The 16,846-nt window shown below is 36.5% G+C and overlaps 1 protein-coding gene across 2 annotated transcripts in view; it reads right to left on the bottom strand.

The window, feature by feature from the left end:
* Positions 1–16,250, bottom strand: part of LOC103022906 (carbohydrate-responsive element-binding protein) — a 39,648-nt gene extending 23,398 nt beyond the window's left edge. Inside the window, exons 1-5 of one of the 2 annotated variants that reach the window (XM_022665762.2) lie at positions 15,588–16,250; positions 2,762–2,868; positions 1,895–1,977; positions 672–761; positions 526–558 (exon numbers count right to left, since the gene is read on the bottom strand). In XM_022665762.2, the coding sequence (XP_022521483.2) occupies positions 526–558; positions 672–761; positions 1,895–1,977; positions 2,762–2,868; positions 15,588–15,925 (651 nt within the window). In that variant the 5' untranslated portion in view covers positions 15,926–16,250. The remainder of the gene's footprint in view (positions 1–525; positions 559–671; positions 762–1,894; positions 1,978–2,761; positions 2,869–15,587) is intronic. The other variant, XM_022665763.2, reaches the window with a different exon arrangement.
* Positions 16,251–16,846: the final 596 nt, after the last annotated feature.

Genomic DNA, 16,846 nt, shown 5'->3' with positions numbered 1-16,846 from the left:
TGTGCTGAACTCGTCAAGAGTTAATTACTTGAATTTCTTGCCTTTTTATGTGTTTGAGAGCATCAGTTGTAAAGTAGTGAAGAGGTAGAGTTACAGGTATACAGTGAATAGTGAATATATGAGTAATGTTCTAATCCATGTTATGTCAAGAACTACTCAACTAAGTAAAGACCTTTGAAAGTATCCTCAAGTGCAGCTGCAAAGACCATCAAAAACGTTATGATGAAACTGGCTCTCATCAGGACCGCCCCAAGAAAGAAAGAGCAAGAGTTTCCTCTGTTGCACAGGATAAGTTCATCAGAGTTACCAGCCTCAGAAACCACAAGTTGACATCTCCCCAAATAAAAGCACCTAAAAGCGTCTTCACAGAGTATTTTGGTTTGTTTAATGCTTTTAAGTTACTACATGATTCCTTAGGTGTTCCTCCATAGTCTGAATGACTGATCTACCTTAGGAATAAATCCAATACACATATTCTGTAGAAATACGATTTCATAACACCAACTGAAAGATGTTAATTCCTACCTTCTGAAGAACAGGCATCAGATCTTTGTGTTTCTAAACCAGAAAAAGAAAATAAAATCTTATATTTTAGATTTGGTCTCTTTGGTTTGCACTAATAACCATAAAATATGACCAAAGACTGGCTGTCGCTTCTGGTCACCACTCACCCTCTTCTTGTAGTAAATCCTCCATTTATGATATTCTTTAATCACCACTTCTATCCGTCTCTTCCAGTAGCTTCCCTCCAACACGATCGCCTGGGAGTTTAACAAAAACACAGATAAATTAAGGAGTGATTAATTACAGAGCCCTAGGCCTGTCACAATAATTACCTTCATGACTTATCATACATTATATGGACATAACCACAATCATTCATCCTGACAATCATTTATGCTTAACTTAATATTGCAAAACAATACGTTTTTTTTATTATTATTATTATTATTATTTCTGTAGGATATTTAAACAGATTGTATTCCGGATCTAATATCTGTCTGAATATCGGTTTGATTATTCTTAATAATTGAAAGTTAATTGATGTTTAAAAATATAATATAATATAATGTTTAATGTTTAAATGTAAAACTCAAAACCAGAGCTTTCATGCTTGTTAAGCATTTATGCCTCTGGCTGAATCTCAAATCCTCCTAATATATTAAACGTAAGTCATAAAACTATAATGGTCTAGGCACAGATGGATCTAGACTCATAAATGTCCACACTGACAATGTATATGAAAGGATTAAATCTCTGTGTTTGTTTGTTGATGTATATTATCTGTCAAAGGTTTGGACACACCTCTTCTTCAATGTGTTTTCAAAGGGTTTTTTTTTCTTTTTATGATTTTTTAAGGCTATACAGGACCTATAATTCTGTCAAAAATATGTTTTATACTTTAGATAAAAGTAGCACATTTATCTCTGAGGGCAGATCTGCACACTCTTGGTGAGATTTTAATCTCAGTGTCTTCATGAGGGAGAATCTCCTGGAATAGTTTTCTCAGCGTCTTGAAGGAAGGAGTTCCTGGAGGTGCTGAACAATAGTTGCTGCTTTTCCTTTATACGGTGAATCTCCAGCTCATCCCATTTAAATCACCTCAAATCACCATCTCAGTTCATCAGGACAAACACGTTTTTTTTGCTGTTCACTTTGTAATTCTATTATGTATCCATTAATTGTTTTCATGTCTTTAATATTATTCTATAATGTAGAAAATAAATTAAATAAAAGAAAAACACTGAATGAGAAGGTGTGTCCAAACTTTTGACTTTTGGTACTTGTTTTTACCTGGTACATGTTTTACCTGAACTAAAAGCCTAACTATAATAATCACAGTTTATCCATTACAATTTATGCTGAAAGTATACGTGCATTCAGTATAACCCACCTCAGGTTTGCGATGGGCATCTGCTTCAGATCCCTCCAAGGGCGTGATGAACCCACACACAGGGTTTTTCCTTTTCTCCACATCTAAGAATTTTAACATTTGGCTTTAATTTTTGATAAAGCATAAAAGCATTTTAATACATTTAAATTAACGTATTTATAGGAAATGCTCTTTATTATAGATATACAGGGGTTGGACAATGAAACTGAAACAACTGTCATTTTAGTGTGGGGGGTTTCATGGCTAAATTGGAGCAGCCTGGTGGCCAATCTTCATTAATCACACGTTGCACCAGTAAGAGCAGAGTGTGAAGGTTCAATTAGCAGGGTAAGAGCACAGTTTTGCTCAAAATATTGCAATGCACACAACATTATGGGTGACATACCAGAGTTCAAAAGAGGACAAATTGTTGGTGCACTTCTTTCTGGAGCATCTGTGACCAAGACAGCAAGTCTTTGTGATGCATCAAGAGCCACGGTATCCAGGGTAATGTCAGCATACCACCAAGAAGGATGAACCACATCCAACAGGATTAACTGTGGACGCTGTAGGAGGAAGCTGTCTGAAAGGGATGTTCGGGTGCTAACCCGGATTGTATCCAAAAAAACATAAAACCACGGCTGATCAAATCACGGCAGAATTCAATGTGCACCTCAACTCTCCTGTTTCCACCAGAACTGTCCGTCACCACAATAAACTATTGTGGTCTAAAACCAGGTGTTTCAGTTTCATTGTCCATCCCCTGTAGAATCACAAAAGCTTGGCATAATCACTGTCTAACACAAGATCACTCAGACCAGTCATTCATTTCACGCTCTCAGACACAAATCTGGTACTCTCTGTATTAAGCAGCCTATAAGAGCTCACACTGAATGAACCAGGCTCTCCAGATGCCGTTATTCAGGCGGATTTTATCCCTCCACAGCAGCCTCAGGCCCTTGAAGGACTTCCACTTAGGGGACACTATCTTCCCACTGCAGAGAGAAAAACAGCAGATTAGGTTCAGCTGCCTTCCATTCAATCATGTTCAATGTGTTTCTGAATTACTGTAGTTTAATATGGTTTAGTTAAAGTTGGATGATAAGGACAAAGTACCATACAAGCTTACAAATATAACAGTATCTATAGGCAAGACGTCAACTGCACACCATTCAGCTTGATTTAGGGCGTGCCTGTGTGTCTTTGCTATCGTAACAACAGGAAAAGTACACCTTGTGCAGCTCAAAACACGCAAAAGGCAGGTACTAATTATCTTAATTAATTGGCGTGTTTTGCATAGCTTTTTGTCGTAGCGTGAAATAAACCAGTCAGCATGCCACTTGCCATTCCCTTTAAGAGCCAGGTGCCTTCTCACTTTGGCGAATTGCTATTTCAGGGGAGCAGCCAGTAGTAAAATGTACAAATAATACGACAAGTAATATGACAATGATCTATACTTTGTGTTGATGTAGAATAATGTTCTTTTATTTTGTATTTTGTTTATAGTTGATGTAAACTTGGGTGCTATGGGTGGAAAATGTGCCTGTGTTGACAATTCACTGCCAAGATAGCAATGAACGTCTGACTGTTGTCTAGGTTTATTTCAGTCAGTGCCGCACTTGTGTTTTCTTTTGCCAAAATAGCAATACACAAGAAATTTGCCTGAACAAACCTCATTTCTAGACCACCACACCCATCTGCGTAGATATATTCACAAGCACCGCAGCTATTAGTTTAATGTAAGATAGCAATGAGCATCGTAATGTGACTTTGCGAAGGGTGCAATATTGGGCCCAAAATCTTAATACTGGGAGACATTTTTATATATACACAACAGACATCATGTATTGGGGCACCTGTTTGATTATATTTTTTCTAAATAAGGACTTCTAGACTGGATTTTGAAGCATTGCTGGGAGAATTTGATTGAATTCAGTGATAAGAGCATTAGCGAGGTCAGGATGTTGGATCTTCCCTAATCCACCTAATCCCCAACTCAGCAAAATATCACCAGGTTTTGATCAGCTCTGCTCTGTTCAAAGGTGTAATACACCTTTTTTCTCTCCAGCTGAGAAAACAAATTCTGAGCTATTAATAGCTAACTGGACGACCACAGCAAATACAGACTGTGCCAGAAACCTACTACAACAAATACCAATGCAATACTGTATACTCATCTTACCTCATTTCACCCATCAGTTACCTCATTCTGAAAGAACCTTTTTTTAGTATTTGTGGATAAACACTCTACCAAACAATATAGGTCAGTTTCCCAGACAGGGATTTACTGTACACCATTTTTTAAATATCTACAAATCTACTCAAATCTGATTTTGGGCATATCTAGATTGTATACAGAATTATTTTTTATAGTCTGAATAGTAAAAAAACACATGAAATCAGACAACATTTCAGTAAAAGTCCAGAAATAACATCTGTCCCCGGGTTTATTTTCATTTCCAGTTGAGAAATCTGGCAATTGTAGCATCAAATGATGATTAATTAATGGTTATTAATTAATGGTTATTAATTAATTATTAATGGTTAATAATTATGACGTTGTTACCACAACAACCCACACAGAACTGTTTGCGATGTCTAGAAAGGCAAATCCGATTTAAGAAACAAATCTTCACATAAAAATGATGTGCAGTCCAAAACTAGGCTTAATCTCTTTTTTAAAAGCTGCCCCTATGATAAAACCAGTGGTGTGGGTGTACCACAAGTATGAGTTCAAGGACCACTAAAATTCCTTTTAGTTTAGTCTTGCTATCCTTGAGTTAGTGCCATCAGAAAGCGTAACATTTCTTTTTATGAACTTTTTCATGCAACTCTACAGTATATGGCCATACAGACACTGAATGAAGCTTTACAATCATGTTTTACACAAAACTATTATACACCCAGCAGCCAATCTCGCACAGCATACTCTCTACCGGAAACAATTGTCCTCCTGGACTGTGCCAAATTGAAAACCTCTGGAAAATAATCAAGAGAAAGATGGATGATCACAAGCCATCAAACCAAACTGAACTACTTGAATTTTTGCACCAGGAGTGACATAAAGTTATCCAAAAGCATTATGTAAGACTGGTGGAGGAGAACATGCCAAGATACATGAAAATTGTGATTAAAAACCAGGGTTATTCCACCAGAGTTATTCTGAACTCTTAAAACTTGAATATGTTGAATATGAACTTGTTTTCTTTGCATTATTTGAGGTCTGAAAGCTCTGAATCTTTTTTGTTATTTAAGACGTTTCTCATTTTCTGCAAATAAATGCTCTAAATGACAATATTTTATTTGGAATTTAGGAGAAATGGTGTCTGTAGTTTATAGAACAAACCAACGATGTTCATTTTACTCAAACATAAACCTAAAAATAGCAAAATCAGTGAAACTGATTCAGAGACTGAGGTGGTCTATTAATATTTTTGTCCAGAGCTGTATATACTTACATCTACACATATACGCAAGGACAATTTAGAGTATCCAAATTACCTGATCTACCTGTTTTTTATACACAAGGAGAACATGGAAACTTCTTCCACATAGAGACTTGAACCCAAGACTCAAGACAGCGCTGGGATGCAAACATGCTAATCACTAAGCCACCACAATGGCCAATCTGAACAAATCAGTGTTTACCCTCCAAACCCTGGTGTTGTCATGTGATGTGGAGTCCTAGTTAGTGGGTGGGAACTGGTAATGACAATGAGTGAATTTGAGTAAAAACAGGAAAAAAATTAAACACAATAATCATGAAAAAACGGAACCTTTTACCATCCTAATCACAAGACTACAATTAAGCACAGCCCTGGCTGCTCATCTGCCCAGCTGCATGTTTTTGACACTCTGCACCATTTCACCCAGTGTTACAGTGCATTTAACAGCTCACACTCACAGAGGAGCTGATGTGTGCAGGACCGAGGCTGCGTTCAGTTCGGTGTGTTGCTAGGACTCAGCTGAGGATGATAACTGAGAAGCTGCAAATGGGGGAAGTCATTAGGACACATCTGGCTCTGAGGAAGCCGGTAAGTGCAGAGCACTGATGCAGAAGAGATTAAAGCTAACGCTAAAGCTAAGCGCTCTGGTCCATGGACCAGAAGCCTGGGACACACTAAATAGAGCATCGAGGAACTTGAGGGGAATACCATGAAGTAGGATTTGTCCATTATAAAAATCTAATAAAATAAAATGTATTTGAATAGTGCTTTTAACAAATGATGTTGTTGCAAAACAGCTTCACAGAAATCTGGAAATAAAACAAAATATAAGCAAACCATACAACACAAAAAAAATAAATAAGGAAACCGAAGGCAACACCAGTAAAAATACTCTCTCTCATTCTTTGGAATGAATCAAGACTATAAATTATTGATTTAAAAAAGTCAACACTAGACTGAAAATACAGTGGCTAAAAAAAATAATTTAGATTTCTTTTGTTTTTTGCATTTTTGTCATACTTACATTTTTTCAGATTATCAAACAAACTTTACTATAAACGTTTGAAAATATAGTAAATATAAAAATCCCTTTTTAAATTATGATTTATTTATTAAAGGAAAAGAAACTATCCAAATCAATCCAGCACCTTTTGAAAAATTGATGTAAAACTAACACATCATCAAAAAAAAACATTATACTGAATGTAAAACATGGTGGTGGTAGTGTGTTGGTCTGGGGCTGCTTTGCTGCTTCAGGCTTTGGATGTGTTGTAATAGATGGAACCAGGAATTCTGCTGTTTACCAGACAGTCCTGAAGGAGAATATCCAGCCATCTGTTTGGGACCTCAAGCTCAGGTGTCCTTGGGTTCTGCAGTCCTTGGGTTCTGCAGCACACACACAAAAAGTTCACCTCTAAATGGCTTAAAAAAAACTAAATGAAGGTTTTGGAGTGGCCTAGTCAGAGTCTGATTAAGATGCTGTATTATGATTTTAAACAGGATGTTTATGCTGGAAAATCCTCCAATGTGTCTGAATTAAAACAATTCTGTAAAGAAGAAAATAACAAAATTTCTCCACAGAGATGTGAAAGACTCATATTCAATTATCAGTAAAGCTTGATTGCAGTTTTTGCTGCCAAGAGTGGCACAACCAAGTTATTAGGTTTAGAAGGCAACCACGTTTTTCACAGAGGGCTAGATTAAATAAATTATCATTTAAAGTGTTTTTTTATATTTACTCAGGTTATATTTGTTTAATATTAAAGTGTGTTTAATAATCAGAAAAATACCAGTATGACAAAAAAGCAAAAACGAAAAAAAAAAAAGAAATCTGTAGGGGTCAAATACTTTTTCACGCCACTGTACACTGCCTTGCTTTGTGGTTCACCCATATGTTCATTGAACTCTCAACCAACAACAAGCACTCTAACCAACAAGCCACCACTGGTGCCTATAAGACACCATATAAAAAACACTGACACACTGAAAGGTAATACAGTATTAATCCCTAAAATATAATTAATCCCAGTCTGGTAAATTGAGCCATAGTTAAAATAGTTAAATCTGACAGGTCCAAGTACTCTAATTTTTCCACTTCTTTTCTGTAATTACATGATATAACATAACACACTAATTTAATTTTGCTTTCACTGCTTCAGTACTACATTTTACGATAAACTACTTGCAATACTTAAGTACAGAAATGTTGAATACTTTAGTACTTCCACTTCAGTGTGGAGCTTAAAAAGACTTTAACTTTTTCTCAAGACACTTTTTTGATAGTCTGGCTCTCTAGTACTGTATGCAAGGAATTTTTATTGTGGTTTTACAGGCCGGATTACGTTTATTGATATGTATAAAGCAGCTGTACCGCTTATTCCCAAAGCCATTTCCTTCTTGACCAATAAAGTTGATCTACTCTTGAGTCTCAGCGAGTTCACGCTCAAGTCTCAGCGAGTTCACACGCCACACATGGTATTTCTCATGTTGCCAATCCATAGGCTGTATATTATAATGTACTCTTGTTGAGCCAATCAGAATATAGATCGCTCTGTTGTTAGGCAGACTTAGTCAGAGAGGGTGGAGTCTCAGCCAGTATGTCAGGCACGAAGAACTGTCTGAATCGAAACCTCTGAAACACACGTCAGTGAACAACTGAAGGAGAACAGCGGCAACCCCAACAACAAACCCCCCCCCCCCCCCCCCCGTTGAACAATTGAAGAAGAACAGTGCGGATCCACCACCCCAACCACCCCCCCCCCCCACCTCACTCCCACCAAACTTCAAAACTTGAGAGACCTGCAGTAATCATATTTATTTGGAAGCAGATACAGTATGTGTAAAATGTGTTTAAATGCAGCACTAGTAAGGAACAGGGGTGTCACCATGTTTTCCTTCTTATTAGTAAAGCTACGCTAAATTAAGTAAACAAAACTGTAAGTTGTAAAAAAAAAAAAACAGTCAAATGAGTGCTGGGTGTTAATCTACACAGATTCTCTCCTGAAAACTGTTTATTTGGGTGAGTAAAATGCTTTGGTTAATTTACAGTAAACTTAGATTTCCAGATTTCCACTAAAGCTGGAGCATTAGCATTAGTGGCTAACCACTGGAGGTTCCGGTAAATGTTCGGGTAAGGCAGGGTGATATTAGCTACCGGTTCACCCCACGTAGCTTGTTTTAACACGGTAAACACGCAGACTACAGTCCGATATACTCACCTCTGAACGTTGAAAGAGCTAGCGCTTAGCAGGGTAAGTGGCTAATGCTAATTCTGCTCCAGACTCTGTGCTGAAGAACTAAGCTGAAACTCCCGTATAACACTGTACTTATATTCACAAATAAGGCGCACCAGATTAAAAGTCACACTGTTGATTTGGAAAATTAAAGGATTTTAAAAGCACCTAAAAGTGCAAAAAGTACAGTATTTTACTGTTTAATTATTTATAAATGTTAGGTGCTGAAAACAAAGACTGTGTTTTCATTCGCAGAAGAAATGTGCAGATAAAAATAATATAATAATTTATATAATAGTATAATGAATCCTTGTTCAAATACTTTAGATATGATTTTATAAAAAACTAATACCAGACTCTATTTATACATACGTTCATACATAACAACACTGCATACACTACAAGGACATGGAAAGTCATTGTTTTTTTTGCAAATTAAGCAAATTAAAAAGAGTTCTGCTTTTCTCTACTGTCCATAGAAGATTCTTTACTAGACTTTTAAGCATTGCTGTGAGGATTTAATTGGTTTGAATGAGATCAGGATGTTGGATGATCACCACCCCACATCACCTCATTCCCAACTCCTCCTAAAAGTATTGCATGGAGCTCCGTCAGCTCCACCCTAATTCCAGAGAACACAGTGCCACCAGGTTCTGGTTTATCTGCTCCAGAGAGTCCTATTCTATTGGCAATGCTTCACTTCAGGGTTTACACAAGCTGGTGTGTAAAAGGTGTTCCCAAACATGCGGACATATCGTGTATCAACACCCCTCTGATGTTCATATTCTTAACAGCTAATTAATTAATAAATGCATAAATGCTTTATCTTAGAAAAACCCTTTGATTAGCGAAAATCCTTATGATTATCAACGGGTGTAAAAGAAGCAGTACTTACGGTCCCTTAAGGTGCTTTACTATGTCTACGGTAAGTAATTCATACCCTAATCTCACTCCATAATCTGAAGCCATTGCCACAACTTTATAGCTGGTTATATCAGAAAGCCCTGCCATAAACTCTGGGGGAGGAGACCGTTTGTAAACACTAACATACGTCTGAAGGCCTTGACCTGGTCTGTGGTCGCTCAGTGGTTATCAGCACTGATGTCAGTAACGCGTTACTTAGTAACGCGTTACTCTAATCTGACCCTTTTTTTCAGTAACGAGTAATCTAACGCGTTACTATTTCCAATCCAGTAATCAGATTAAAGTTACTTATTTAAGTCACTGTGCGTTACTCTCTCTCTCTCTCTCCACCTCATCTCCTCCACACACACACACACACACCGCTCCCTTACCCATTCCCCCTCCGCTCTTCCCCAATCACACGCGTCTCGCTTTCTCCCCTGTCTCTCTCTCTCTCTCTCGCGCTCGGCGTGTCTTTAGTTTCCGCCCGTTTTCGTTTTTCGCCAGTTCTCGGCGCCCTATCTCTTTATAAAGGCGTTTTTTTGCGGCCAATTCACTAGCCAGGGCAGCGGTCTGCCACAAATTTGATTGGCAGAGGAGAGCGTTTAAAGATTTTACACCACACGTGATTGGAAGTTCACTATGGCGCAGAGCTCACATACCGTATAGACAAGAAAAGTTCCGGTGCTTTAAATGAACACTGTCAGAATTAAATCCTTCTCAGTAGTTGGGTCCGGTATGGGTCCGTATTGGACAACGTCTGGGTCCGGACCCGGACCGCAGTCTGCAAATATGTGATCCCTGGTCTAGACCATATACACGGTTCTGTTTTATAAAACCACTCTTTGCTGCCCAGCAGAGAACAACAAGTTCAATGTTCAGTTTTACAGTGTTAAATATGTCAGGTCAAGAAAGACTTTCTTTATTTTATATATTTTTTATAAAAACAAGTATTTATGTTTAGTAAAATCAAGAAAGACCATATTTTATTTTTTATAAAAAATATATTTATGTTAAGTTAATTTTTTTATTTAAAAAAAAATATATAAAAAAACTTATTTTTTTAGGAAATAGTTCAACTTAATAGAGATAAATTGTTGCTGTTAAAAATGCATTTTCCAATAAAGGGAGTATTGGCAAAACTGGTTATAATGTTTATGTTAAGGCGGCAGGAGGTGGTGTCTGCAGCTGCTGAAAGTAACTAATAAAGTTACTTGTAAAGTAACTTAGTTACTTTTAAAATCAAGTAATCCATAAAGTAACTAAGTTACTTTTTAAAGGAGTAATCAGTAATCAGTAATCGGATTACTTTTTCAAAGTAACTATACCATCACTGGTTATCAGTCAGGGCTGAGGGATCAATACCCAAATCTGCCAGTGTTGAGACCCTTGACTTAAGCAAGGCCCTTAACCTTAACTAAGATACACAGCAAAAACTGGAGAGTTAAAATTTCAGAATTAAACAGATGAGAGTTGATTTTCACTCTTAAAGTGTCTCAATTTTTAAACTTAATCAGATTTAAATGTAGTTCAGTGTTGGAGTTACTTGATAGTAGGGGTGGGCGATATGGGCTAAAATAATATCACAATATTTCATAGTATTTTCACGATAACGATATTCTTGGTGATATAACAAAACACTGAATTTAAAAAAAAATATTTCAAGGAATACACTACTGCAACAAATTGAAAATTTAATTTTATTATTGTATAATAAATAGTATAATAAATTTAATTTTATTATCATATGATATGGCACACCCCTAACTGAGATATTAAAAATACAAGGATTTTCTCAGATTTGTAACAGAAGTCAATGATCCAGAATATCATGATACTAATAATAATGCACTCCATATATCTCCATATATCCAGGATTAAAGTAAAATGAATGATACTGGACAGATATAATCTGTCTCTAGTAGAGATATAATGGGAAATGAGAACAGTGTGATTTTTTCCATTGGTGAAAACATCAAAACAGTATCCTGATGTGATAATTAGGGGTGGGTGATATGGCACAATATTTCAGGATATAATATAATTTACAATATGATATGAGTTGAATATTTTAGTGTTAACCGAAAAAATAAATAAATAAATACTGCCCAACTAATTTAACCAACAAATTAAACTTTTACATTTGCATAATAGGCGTGTCCCCCCAATCCTAGCATACCATCAGTGTGTAGTCTTGTCCACCAGGGCTACCCTCAAATGGGTATTCCATTCTATTTTATATACTTTTATATATTGCCTAGCCAATGTGTTTTAGGCTATAAGAGCAAGTTACCACTGTCTGAATTGTACATTGTGATAAAGTGTCGGTAATCCCCTGAGAACTTTAATGCAGGACTAAAGTTCCCATGCAATGAAAAAATACACAGGAGGGATGTTTTATCCTGTATTAGGAACTAAAAACACAAACTAACCTCCCCTGAATATTAATTCAATAATAATTGGTCATAACAATTGACTAATCTTCTTTTAATTATTTTTTTTACTCTTTATAGTATTATTTTGTTTCTAAACTAAAAGCAGAAGCATTTCTGAGTGGAGAAGGGACAAAATATTGTGTTTAATGCTACCAGTGTGCTGAAACGACCATCCCTGCTAAGCCTAATATATTCATTCTATAAACTGGGGTGTCGGGTCGCTTTTCACCGGAGTTCTTTTGAAAGCTGTGAAAGGAGACCGCATCACACCCACCCAGTTTAAAATGATTCTTCTGCATGCTCGGTGCAATTACCCATTCTCACCAGAGAGGGACCTAAATCCCCCAAATCGTCAAGGTAAAGGCAATACGTTTTAAATGTAAGTTTGGACAGATCATTTTTGGAGTTTTGTGTGAAATTATGTCAAATTTGCCTTTTTTTCTCTGTTTTTTTGTGCACACAAATGAAAATAAAAAAACATCTACATACTAAACGTGTGTAACTTCAATCATTTTTCGCCAATACTTTTGGCTTTGACTGTACCTTTAATAAGACATGGCAAAAGCAATAAGCTGTGGATACTACATAGATCTGGTCTACAGGTAATTAACCTGATTTGCCAGTTGATGTTTCTCTCCATGTACCTCACAGACTGGATTTTCCCCACATGTTGCAACTTAAAAATCAATGGTAGCGGCAGTGCCAACTGAATTGCTGGATTACTAGATAAGACTTGATTACACTTCTTGATAACTTCTATTTAGGGACGAGGTAACGTCAATAAAACAAGACGTCAAGAGCAACAACAAAACACACAATCATGCAAATGACTCACACAAATCATCACATTTATATCAACCTGATTCTCAAAGGAATATCCAATGTTTTATGTCATTTGTGACACAGATTTGTCATTTAGGTTTCAATGAGAAAAACAAACAAAAAAAAAATGTCGCTCATTTCAATATGTAGTAAAATCTGATACATGGAAATCAATAACTATATTGGGAGGTTTTATTGTGTCAATTAAAAGGAGAACAGGGCTGTGAGGGAAAAAACTAGATGTGAGTGGACAGCTGCATATTTGCAACTATTACTACCACTATTCATGAGCATCACTACTTTCATTATTTTTACTATCACTACAATTATAAAAGGAGGTATATTATGCAAAACTCACTTGTGCTTTTGCATTTCCACTTGGGTCCTGACTGCTTCTATAAACACTGAACAGAACACAACAGAAAATGTGCATAGAACCACCCTGACACCACCCCATACCTGTCAACCCCCACCAGAGCCTCACCGTCCATTTCAGTAATTTTGGTTGAGAACATCAGACAGTCAGACTCAGCAATATTAGTCAGCAGACTTCGTCTGTGGAAGGGATCTATACCTACTGTCTGTGGTTAAGTGTCATTGAAGTTTGTGCTTATATTGCAGTAAAGCATAAACTAGACTGTTCCTATTTTGCCATTTAGTACAATCTGACACTAACCTGTGGCATGGCCAGAAACAGCTTATTTGCATAAAAGTGGCAGAGCCCTTAAATGGCTCATTCTAAAAGGGACTTAAAAAGTGCCAAAAATATAGCTGGTGAGATACAGATCTTTATGTGAATAATTTTGTGTACATAACTTTATGAACATGTTTTGTACAGCCCTAAGACCTCTTCTAACTGTATAAAAATAGTTATATTATGTCCCTGAGGAGGATGGGTCCCCCCTTGTGACCCTTGGTTCCTTCCAAACTTGCCTGAGGGAGTTTTTCCTCACCAATATCTCTCTTGGTTTGCTCAATAGGGGTTTTATGTTGTATGGTTTGTTGATCTTTTGTCTTATTACTCAATTTCTGCTTAAAAACAGCTATGCGACAGCATCAGTTGTAAAAAGTTTTGACGCATGTGTAAACATAAGTCTTGCAATGGTGGCTTTTACTCCCAGAATAGTGCATTATAGCCATCCAAGCCTTTTAGACAGTGGCAGGGTATATAGGGCAGGGGTGAGACAGTTAAGACAACACAGAGAGCTATGTGAGTGTTGAAACTGTCTCAAAACTGTGAGTAAGGGGCTTCAGTTAGAGCAAACGAGAGAGAGAGAAAGAGAGAGAAAGAGAGACTCTTATCCTGACCTCAGTTACTCTGTAACCCTTGCTTGACTGTTCAGCTGCCAACTACAGTCAAAGTCCATCTGAGTGTCTGTGTGGACTTTCTATCAGCTATTTCTCAAGGCTGCCATGCAAAATGAGTTTATATTTAGTATTTAGTGTTTTCATGCTTAACTGAAGCGCAGAAAATGAAAAGTGGCTTGACTTCAATAAAATAAAGATCAAATAATGACTTTTTTTCACGATTAGTCAAATTTTATGGTGAGAACACATCCTAAATGGTTGTTCACTTTGGAAGAAACAGAATTAAATTCCAACAAGCATTACAAATAAATCCATTGTGCTGAAAATTACTGGTATTTGATGGTCAGTGTGGTTAAAAAGCTACTCATCCAGGTAAAGTCATGCCTTATGCTGGTAATCCAGCTGGTTAAACAGCTCTTATAAATGCATTTGTTTTTGCTCATACTTGGTCTTGCTTGTCATGTTGATTAATCAGTTGGGTCATACTGGTGGTCTAACTTGGTCTCACTACAATGAGTGTTTCCTTGGATATTTTCATTCACATACATTAATTTAAAAGGATAAAGTTTCTTTTGCTTACCCTTGAACTATTTTATTGTCTATATCTTTTTTTAAAGCCATAGCTAAATAAAATACAAACCAAACACTTTTATTGGATATTAAAATGAAACATGCTTATTATTATATTTCATATAATTGTGCATATTTAATTATATTATTATTGTTATTTTTATTATTACTGTTATATTTATTATTATTTACATATAAAGTAATTATGTACATTTTTAAAAATCCAAGAAAATAAAGGTAATTAAAAATTCAAATTAAAAGTCGTTTTTATTATAACTTATTTAAAAGTGAGGTTAATAAATGTAATGCTATTAAAATTAACTTAAAATATTAATATTAATAATATTAACATATAAAATAGTTATTTACACTTTTAAAAATCTATTAATATAAAGGTGATACAATCCGAATCAAATTAAAAGTCTTTTTTTATTATTATTTATGTAAAAGTGAGGTAGATATGTCTTGTATTACTGTATCAGAGGTTCTCTCTGATGGGATGTAAAAATGTGTAATGTAAGGCTTTTTTTATTTCCCAAATAAAAATTTAAACAAAAAGAAAAAGTAAGTTAAATAAATGTAATGGCTCTTAAAATAAAATTAAAAAAAATCAAAATTGTATACATAATTTATTATTATTGTTTACTTATTTGTTTACTTATAAAAAAAAATAGTCTTTTAAAAACCCATTAATATAAAAGTAATAAAAAGTTTGCTAACATTTTGAAAATTAAAAGTCTTTCTTATTATTACTTTTTTAAAAAGTGAGGTAAATATATTATTATTTACATAAAAGACTTACACTTTTTATTATTACTTATTTAAAAGTGAGGTAAATAAATGCATATCAAGTTAAATGAAAAAGTATATATTATTTATTATTATTATTAATTAAAATAAACTGACGTTATATGTATCTGAATAGAGCAGCAGGTAAACTGCACTGGTTACAGGACACTATACCCCGCAGGCAGTCAGTCCCCTCACCTGTGCTCACCTGTAGGCCAGGGTCATGCACTCGAACAGGTGAGTGAGTGTGGGGTCTATGCTGAGTCTGCGGGAGCTGAACGGGCCGAAGCTGTAGGTGTGGCAGCCCGGTTTGCTCACGCTGTCGAAGTCGTAGTCCGCCGGGGCTCCGCTCCTGCGCCGCCGCGCCAGGGAGTCGCTGTGCGGGGAGGAGACCATGAAGTGGCCGCTGTGGATGACCTGAGCCCGGGTGGCGGGGGTCCACACCGCCCCGGCGCACTGGCAGCAGTCCTCCGGGTCCGAGTCCGACTCCGAGTCCGCCATGGGAGGCGCTTTCGGCGGAGAGGTCCGGTCCAGCTTCGCCATCATGAGTTTGGGTTTATTTATTACCGGAGTCCAGCGGTTCTGCAGCGGTTCTGCAGCAGCGCCGGATTAAACGGGCGGAGAGCCGCCGGGACTGAACCACGCCCCCGGGGTTTCAACTCAGTTTACTGGATTTCACCAGTGAGATCCGATCCTAAACCTGCACTGCTGAGTTATATAACCCTCAGACTGACCGACCTCTAACCCTGATCAATACACTCAGCCCTCAACACGAGAAAAATCACTACTGAACATTTACCTAAGATTAATTAGTTAAAAGGGACATTTTGCACCTCTTTTGACACACCTTAGAATAGGTCTATAGACTCTACAAAACTTTTTCATAAAGTTCTTTCCTCATAATTAATCTCTTATAAATAGATCTCATCAACCAGTAGAGCTTAGATCCACCCAAAACACCTGTCCTGAGCCCGAACCCAGTTTTAACCAGACATTTTTTCTCCTCCTAAATTATCTTGCCAGTTGTCCTACCCAATCAGTTCCTACTCAGCTTTATATTCCCATATTGCCCCATTACAAGTGATGCCACACTCGAGAGCGCCCTCTGGTGGTCGATCACCCCCCCCCCCCTCTTTCTCTTTCTCTTTTAACTTTATTGTACAAACAATACGCATACATGCAAAAAGGTGCAATTCAAAAGAGTACTGCAAGTAAAAGAAAAGTGTGGGTGCAAGCAAACGTAAATAAATAGAATATAAAAGAAGACAAGAAAAAAAAAACATACCAAAAGCTAGGGTGTAGATTCTAATATAATCTTCAATAAAAAAACAATTAATTTAAAAAAGTATATTATATTATATTATATTATATTATATTTAGTGCTGTCAATCGAATACAATATGTAATCACATTAATCACAACAATATTCTGTGATTAACTGCAATTAATCGCACTTGTTCTTCTTAA

The sequence above is a fragment of the Astyanax mexicanus genome, chromosome 1, assembly GCF_023375975.1.
Source record: "Astyanax mexicanus isolate ESR-SI-001 chromosome 1, AstMex3_surface, whole genome shotgun sequence".
Lineage (NCBI taxonomy): Eukaryota > Metazoa > Chordata > Actinopteri > Characiformes > Acestrorhamphidae > Astyanax > Astyanax mexicanus.
The sequence above is the reverse complement of the archived record's forward strand: the minus strand, read 5'-3'. Positions and strand labels throughout refer to the sequence as shown.